This window comes from Corapipo altera, unplaced genomic scaffold (genome assembly GCF_003945725.1).
Source record: "Corapipo altera isolate COAL_440 unplaced genomic scaffold, ASM394572v1 316, whole genome shotgun sequence".
NCBI lineage: Eukaryota > Metazoa > Chordata > Aves > Passeriformes > Pipridae > Corapipo > Corapipo altera.
The window spans coordinates 16,221-24,229 of record NW_020884974.1 but is presented as its reverse complement, the minus strand read 5'-3'; the positions used below and the strand labels follow the sequence as shown (position 1 = coordinate 24,229).

At 47.0% G+C, this 8,009-nt stretch overlaps 3 protein-coding genes across 3 annotated transcripts in view; 2 read left to right on the top strand and 1 right to left on the bottom strand.

Moving 5' to 3' along the window:
* The window catches only part of CACYBP (calcyclin binding protein), a 5,614-nt gene extending 3,877 nt beyond the window's left edge, over window positions 1-1,737 (top strand). Inside the window, exon 6 of the mRNA XM_027665268.1 lies at window positions 1,426-1,737. Coding sequence (XP_027521069.1) covers window positions 1,426-1,585 — 160 coding nt within the window. The 3' untranslated portion in view covers window positions 1,586-1,737. The remainder of the gene's footprint in view (window positions 1-1,425) is intronic.
* A 1,214-nt stretch (window positions 1,738-2,951) lies between these two features.
* MRPS14 (mitochondrial ribosomal protein S14) lies at window positions 2,952-5,688 on the bottom strand. Its single transcript, XM_027665269.1, has 3 exons — window positions 5,559-5,688; window positions 4,738-4,896; window positions 2,952-3,451 (listed from the first exon to the last, which is right to left on the bottom strand). The coding sequence occupies exons 1-3, from the start codon at window positions 5,595-5,597 to the stop codon at window positions 3,269-3,271; spliced, it is 381 nt and encodes a 126-aa protein (XP_027521070.1). The 5' UTR covers window positions 5,598-5,688; the 3' UTR covers window positions 2,952-3,268.
* The window catches only part of LOC113957643 (tenascin-N-like), a 13,956-nt gene continuing 11,593 nt past the window's right edge, over window positions 5,647-8,009 (top strand). The window contains 1 exon segment of the mRNA XM_027665291.1: window positions 5,647-6,019. The gene's annotated coding sequence lies outside the window, so the exon portion shown is untranslated.

Below are 8,009 nucleotides of genomic sequence, written 5' to 3'. Positions count from 1 at the left end.
GAGAGGTCTGTACTGTAGAGAGGTCTGTACTGTAGAGAGGTCTGTACAGCCAGAGTCTGAATCACTGGGCTAGGGAACAGGCCCCTAAGATGTTTGAGGTTTCCTGGGGACTTTTTTTTGGTGCTTGTAGGACTGGCAGCAGAGGAGATACACTTTCAATAGCTGTTTGGCACTCTTCTACTGTTTAATTGCTCATGATGAAGGCTGCATCATGGGAAATACAAGAGAAAGACCTGCGGTGAGATTGGTAAAGGAAATCAACCAATTAAGGATTCATTTGCACTTTGATGGCTGCATTCATTGCAGAAGCTGCTCTAGTGAGGTGACTTTTTCAGGTAGGTATATTGTATAGAAATACATAGATATATTCCCTGCAGCTCTGCTGGTCTAAATAATTATTGTCACCTCTGTGTGAAGTGCCTGCACAAAAGTCCTAGCCTGCTTTTGGCCAAACAGGTCTTTATTTACTTAGATGATCTCCAGAGTCCCAAGCCAACTTGTATCACTCAAAGTGCTTTGGAGCAGCAGGCAGCTTAGACATATATAGGCATATGACAGCAGGAAACACCTGGGGACAAGAAACTTTCATATATATATATATATATATATATATAAAAATGTGTATATATATATATAAACGTATATCATATAATGATTTATATACAAACACACCTCCCAGCTTCTGAGCACTGGGGTCTGCACAGCTGGTGCTTAGCCCAGGGCGTGGGGAACTTGCTCCCTCTCCTGATCTGTTGTGCTCTGCCATGTTTTGCAGCTAGACTGCACAAGGAGCTACCTAGAGGATTTTGGAAAACGGGATAGAGGCAGTTTTGCCAGAGAGGGCATTATGTATAGTTGGGTGGTAGGGGCCGTGTCCTGCCTAAGTAGTGACTGTGCAGGTGGCACAATTTCTCAGCTGAGAAAACTGCTTTGAAATGCAAGGTGTTAAAAAGGAGTCAGTGAACCTCTGGAGGCCAGCAGAAAAATGGGAAGCAGAAGAAAAAAGCCTTTTGGGTTGTGAATGTGGTCACTTCAAAGAGCTCAGTGTGGTTGTTTCTCTGGTTTTATTTGCCTGTCATGTAACACTGTTATTGGCACTTTCTGTGCCTGTTCTATTTCACTTCTGCTTCTTAAAATTAATGTAGGGCAGTGCCTCCAGGTCATGTTTGGTGCAAAATGCTTCCCATCAAAATGCTCTCCCGCCCCACAGGACATCTCTGGGTACACCAATCAACTTGGCTCTTGGTTTAAGGATGCTCCTTAGGATTCTCCCTGCTTGGAACCTGAGTGAGACTGCCATGATCTAAAGACTTAACAAAAGCAAAATCCTCACTGTTACCAGGATATTTCAAACAAATGTTAGCATTTAATTTTTTGCCCAGAGTTGCTGGATATACCTGACCTCCTCATGTGTGTGTCTTGCAGGAAGGCTGCCTACGACACGGCAGATCCCAGTGAAGGGCTCATGAACATTTTAAAAAAGATGTATGCGGAAGGGGACGATGAGATGAAGCGCACCATCAACAAGGCCTGGGTGGAAAGCAGAGAAAAGCAGTACAAAGGGGACATACCAATGGATATCTGAAAGTACTCTGAGAGCCGCCTTAATACCGATCTTCCATGTGAGACACGCTGTGCTGCAAAGATCATCGTTTATACGACCTTCTTCCAAGCAAAGACAGTCATTTTCCATTTCAGGTTGGAGAAAATATTTAAATAAAATAGCTTATAAAGCATTTCCTTCAGTCAAGTGGTTCACGGTTTCCTGAGGAGTGGAGCATAGGTACATCCTTACCTCTCCTTGAAAAAGCATCTCAGATGAGTGGGGAGTGCTGTGAGACCAAGAAGAGAATATAAAAGTAAAGGAATCCTAAAGTAGGATGTATCAAGGCCTCTGTTGCCAGTACACATGGCAGCTGTACCCATGTGGTTGTTGGGGCTAATGTCATGCTCACTATGCAGGGTGTGGGTTTTTGATTAGATGTGGGAAAGTGTTGAGCTGTAAAGCATGTCACAAAGGGAGAACTGAAGAAAGCAGAACCACTGTGCTGTGCACTTGATACTTAAGCAGAAACAATGTGGTGTTAATCCTGTGGTATTAAAATTTAATAATTACTCTCAGAAATGAATTACTGGCTGTTTAACCTCTTAGGAATTTTGGAAATGTAAGCAGCTCTTTAGTGCCAACTCTAAGCTCCCTGGGGTGTCTTTGAGGTGGCATCAGTCACAGGAGAGCAGTAAGCTGTTGATGCTGGACAGGGAGTTTGCCCTGGCTCTAGCAGTGTGTGAGGAAAAGAGGATCAGCTCCACTTTGCCTATCACCTCTCAAGGGTTCTAAGGAAACAGAGTAAGAAGTGTATTCAGATAGCTTATACTCCAAAATGTGACTCAGCTGGGGGTCATGGGTTGCTGTCACTTTGCTGCTAGTGGTATTTGGCCTCTTTACTGCCACCTCTCAGCCCCACTGCTGGGGAAGGGGACAGAGCAGCCACTGCCCCTTTATTGCATTGCTTTGAAGAAGAGTACAGGGCAAACATGAGCTTAGCAGCAGGCTTGTTACTGTGTCTTTCCTGCTTCCTTCTCATGAGTCTCCCAAGGGCAGATATGTTGTTACCTTAGGAATTAAGGAAGCCACTACTCTCTTGTTAGGGTCTGGACTAGGACTTACTTACTACCTTGTTTTTGAAGCATTGGACCAAGCGCTGCACTACAGACAGGAGAGAAATGGTAGCACATTGTAGTTTCTAACAGGTCCTTTAGCCACTTTGTCTCGTTGTCAATATAAATATATATTGCATAGCAAGAGTATCTAGAGGCCATGTTTTATCCCCAGTCTGTGCTCACCCTTGTTTGTGGCAGAATACCACTACCCTGTTGTGCAGTTTCATTTATGCTTTTACCCAAATTACTGTGAACTTACCATATGGTGGCAAAAAAAACCCCAACTTAAATGAGACTTGTGCTGTATGTCTTTATTTCTAACACTGCCCATACCACAAACCTCAGCTTAGTTCTGCAACCATCGGGTAAGGAACTTCCTTAAAATCAAACTGCCTCTCACGCAGACTGATTTAGTGCAGTTGTGCTGCTTGTCAGCTGATACCAACTGCACTCCAGTGAGGTTAATGAATCAGCACAACTTCTCATCCTTCCCTTATTTATTTGATGTTGATGCTGGACTCTCAGGCAGGACAGTCTCGCTTTAGTTGCTCACATGCACAAATGAGCCTGCTTTGTGTTTTCTGCCTGAATGCACATCCCCTGGTGATCACCACATGGCCCTCTGCACCCCAGACACCTGAGCGTGGTCAGCAAAGTGGCGGAAAACAATTCTGCTGAGCCTCCAGCGCCGCCTCACGCCCCGGGGGCGGGATGTCAGGACACACCTGTTGTGGATCCTCGAAGGGCAGCTGTCCCGGGGCAGGGCCGCGATCTCCTTGTCAGCCACTTCCTAAAGCAGAAGGCCACAGCACTGAGTTAACCTGTGTAGGTACCACCACAAGCTTCTCTACCACCTCACAAGTGAACTTTGCTGTCTTCCTCACTCAGCCCTTTCGTTCTGGGCATCCCAACAGTGAATGTAAACTGATCCACAGGGAGACCCCAAAGTTAACCTTATTATACAGAGAGAACAATCTCAAGCCACTAAGTATAGTCAAATCAGCTTGTCTCTGTCCATGTGCCAGGGTGGGCTAGCCCTTTAATAGACCCAAAATTTAACCTTATTACAGACTGAACAACCTCAAGCCAGGAATTATAGTTAGTCAAAAATCCACTTGGCTTTCTCCTTGTTGCAGGGTGGGCTAATCTTTTAAGATAAGCTGAATTAAATATATGTTTTTTATTAACTACCTGCCCAGGTAACATGTTTTGATGTCAGTAAAAGGGGTCACATACAGTGTACTTTGGAAGGTGTTACAGGGCTTTCTTTTGGGTTTTTTTCTCCAGTGTTTCTTGGTTTTGTCCTGTAAGAACATCCAACAGCAGTCAGACTTACCAAGAGAATGGTACAATCAATATATAAAAGCAAATTCATACATTTTCTCTCTCAGGATGTTTTAAGTGTAAAAGGATCTTGCCATAACTAGGTATAGCCAGATCCAATACATACAGGAATAATCTGATACTTGCAAATGTTTTTAGTGCTTAGTAAGGCACTCTGCTGAGAGCACAGCAGTGAATATGTGCATTTTTATGAACAGATCCAACAGCCAGATCTGATGCAGGCTTCACATGCCTGTAGGTCAGGCAAGAAGTAAAATTAAGCACTTCTAATTGATCAAATTGCTGGTTTTGGCTGGATGAGAGGCTTCCAGGTCTTTAAATAAGCAAAAAAAAAAAAAAAATCTTAAGTTTATTTAGGAAGCTATAAAAGTAACCATGTAACATCACATATTATCAGAAATAAGGAAAATAGGTTTGTGAATGTATAGCAGTGACAGCATGAGGAGGAAAAAATGTGATTTCACTGTATTTAGTGTTACATGTGCTGCTTACATGAGAAGCACTGTTTTCAAAAACCCCACAACCCAGCACACACATCCTCCAGTCAGGCAAATAGTGTTGCTGTACACACCTCCAAAAGGCTGAGGTAACTACAATATGACATTCTGTGCTTGTGAGCTAGACAAACACAAGCACTTGTGACCTGGCACAGCCATCTGGGTCTATAAAGTGACCTGGAGCACATCACAGCAGTGAGAGCCACGCATGGGCTTGTGCCCTGGCTGCTGGTACCTGCAGCTCCTTGGGAAGGATGGTGTTCTTCCGGATGGCGTTGATCCGCAGCCTCTCGTCGGCATACTCATAGGCCAGCCTCCTCCTCTTGACATCCCGCAGCATCCTCCAGTCCACGTAGTAGGTCCGCACCTGCCCTGGGCAGGGTGAGGGGAGAACCTAGTTCAAGAAATGAAGTTTGTCACACCTGCCTGCTGCATGTAGTTTGCCCCAGTGACATAAGAATTGTTATTTCCATGAATCATGGAATGCTGTGAGTTGGAAGGGACCCACAAGGGTTATTGGGTCCAACCTCAGCCCTGCACAGACACCCCAACAATCCTCCCCATCCCTGAGAGTGTTGTCCAAACACTCCTGGAGCTCTGGCAGCCTTGGGGCCGTGCCCACTGCCCTGGGGAGCCTGGTCAGTGCCAACCACCCTCTGGGATAAGAATCTTTTCCTGAGATCCAACCGAACCGTCCCTGGCACAGCTCCAGCCCTTCCCTGGGTCCTGTCACCGGTCACAGGGAGCAGAGATCGGTGCTGCCCCTCGTGAGGAAGCTGCACACTGCCATGAGGTATAAGAAGGGTAACGTGTGACCCAGCTTGGCTGTCGAAGGCGCCGAGGAGTTCACGGTACGGGAGGCACAGCGAGCCCCAACTTACACCGAACCCACGTTACACCCGACCCGCGCAGTCCGGGCCGCCGCGGGGCTGGGGCCGAGCCCGCAGCCATCTAACAACACCCGCAGCCCCCCTGCCCGCTGCCCGGCGCCCCGGCCGGCACATGGCCCCGAAGAAGAGCGGGGAGGGAGGGAGGGAGGGATGGAGTCGGTCTGACCTGCCAAGCCGCCCTCAGCGCCCAACCCAGCGCGGCCATCTTGTCGTCGCGCCGCGCATGCGCGCGGGCATGGCGGGTGCGCCTCTTCTGGGCGCTCCCCCCTCCCTGCCCTCCGTTCCCGCAGTTCCCGATGGTTCTGCGGCTGGAAGCGTCATGAGAGCCCCAGCTAGTCAGAGAGCTGTGCTGTGTGCCCCAGAGCTGCTGTCAGGGCTCGCTGGCACCACCCGTCATTAGAGGAAACTCTGCCACAGAAACGTCAGGGTCCGGCCGCGGGTGGAGCAAAGGGATCCCGGGTGTGGGGAAAGGCTGTAAAAGTGACAGGGAAAGCTGTCCCAGAAGGAAAATGTGGTGCAGAGGCATCGCCCCGCCGTTGTGGGGTCCCTGTGTGGAACACCACGTGTCCTGCCCGCCTGTCCCTGCTGTGGGACAGGTTATCTGCCAACAGCTTTCCTAAAGGCCGGGTGAGTTTTGTTTCTTGGGAGGTTTTTTGCTTGCTTATCACCTAGAAATATTCCTAAATTTCTGTCTGTCATTTGTGGGTTTTTTGTTTTTGTTCTGTTTTGGTTTTTTCAACTCATGAATTTTGAATAATAGAATCACAGAATATCCCGAGTTGGAAAGGACTCACAAGGACCTGACCTTGAACAGGACACCCCAACACTCCCACTGTGTCCCTGAGAGCAATGTCCAAACACTTAATAAACTCTGTCAGACTTGATGCCGTGACCACTTCCCTGGGGAGGCTGTTCAGTGCCCAGCCACCCTCTGGGGGAAGAACCCTTTCCTAATACCCAAACCTTCGGGTAAGTTAGAGCACTTTACAGAAAAAATTGAATAATCATAACCCCAAACAGTGAAAAACATGGGAAATTCTGCTTCTGTTGTTCTTATTCAGTGAGAGAAACTGTCCTGTTCACTGACTGGGACTTATGCAGCATTTCAAATAAGTCCTGATTTCAGGGAAAACATGCATTAAGGTTTTGATATTGAATTAATAGTTTTGATTGAATTTTCCATTTGTATCAGCTCGTTAGCTGTATCCAAAAAGTCATTCAAGAAGCTAGATTCTCTCGGTTTGTCAAGCTGCTTGTTGTCTGCGTGCCTGGTGTTTAACTGAGATGCCTGGTATATTACTCTGATGCAGAAGTATGGAATAATCTGGAAGAAGTGGCCAGGTTGGCAGGCTGATTCAAATTTTATTATCCACGTCAACAGCTTCCCCAGGAACTTTTTCACCTGGGCTGATGGTGATGAGTGGAAAGAAATAATTTTTAGTGCTGATAAAGTGGCTAATTCTCCGCAGCCTATTCTGCCAACCCAGGTGTTAACTACCCTGAAGGTGTTTGTCCTTCAGAGGTGCCCAGCTGAAGCCACTAATACATGTTTACAGAGCACTAAGCTAGCAAAGGGATAGCTATTTTCAATTCTCATTGCTTTACTTGGGTCTCATGAGCCACAGAGAGGTGAGATGCTGCTCACTGGTCTCATTTCCCAACTCCCTGTGCTCCCTTCATATCCTGAGGAGTCAAAAGGCTGCTTTTAAACTAGTGTGAGAGTCTGTCTATGGAGGGGAAACTGCAGCAGGCGAAAGAGCTCAGCCTGCCCAGCCTGTGGGCTGCAACCCTCTGTGAGCATCCAGTTCAAACCTTGGACTGTTTGTGACCCTGGTTCTGGGGTGTTCATGCATGGCTGGCTTGAAAGCAGATTTCTGGTGTTTGCAGGGAGAGAATTTCAAGCTTTGGTCCCTGATGTAATAGCAAGTCTGTTACCAGCTTTCCAGCTGGTAAAAGTGATGAGTGGAATATCATCCCAACAAATAAAGCAGGGAGTGTGATCAAAGGGTATTTGGATGTTACAGCACTTGTTCTTTTTTACAATATTTCGTTTCACTTCCCCTTTCGTGTTTGTTCTATGGTCCAGATGTGGGAGGAACTGGTGAGTGTAGGAAGAACTGTTTCTTCATCCAGGGCTGAATCTCTCCCTTGCTCACCAGCATCACCTGTGTGATTGGCACTTCCCCAGCTAAAATTGGCAAGGGCTAGTGATGTGCATTGATATTCCTTGGGCTGCTGCCTTCAGCTCCCTCAGCACAGCTTCTGGTTGTTGCAAAGCAAAGGAACTGATCAAAATCTGGGAGTTTGTTAGCTAAAAACTGGGCTCAGTAATGTATGTGGTTAAAATAATCGTGTGGGTATCTTAATGGTGCCTACAACATGTATATTGCTTTCTTTTAAGTTCTCAGGGGAGTTTTTTTTTTAAGTATTGTGCTGGATAAGTACAGTGTTGTGTCTGGATTTCTTTCCCCATCCACGGCGTGGGGCTGGCCCAGTTCTAGTTCCGTCTCCATCTGAAGAACCATTTCGACGCTTTGAGGGATGGGGAAAGGAAACTCCAGGGGTATCTCAGGGGTTTTTTCAGGCCCTGAGCCTGGAGGGGAGAGGTGCTCCCCCT

Coding starts and splice junctions, on each gene's coding strand:
- MRPS14 (XM_027665269.1), bottom strand. CDS start 5,597: ATGGCCGCGCTGGGTTGGGCGCTGAGGGCGGCTTGGCAG. Junction 4,897..5,558: donor CGCTGAGGGCGGCTTGGCAG/GTCAGACCGACT, acceptor TTCTTGAACTAG/GTTCTCCCCTCACCCTGCCC. Junction 3,452..4,737: donor TCCTTCCCAAGGAGCTGCAG/GTACCAGCAGCC, acceptor CTTCTGCTTTAG/GAAGTGGCTGACAAGGAGAT.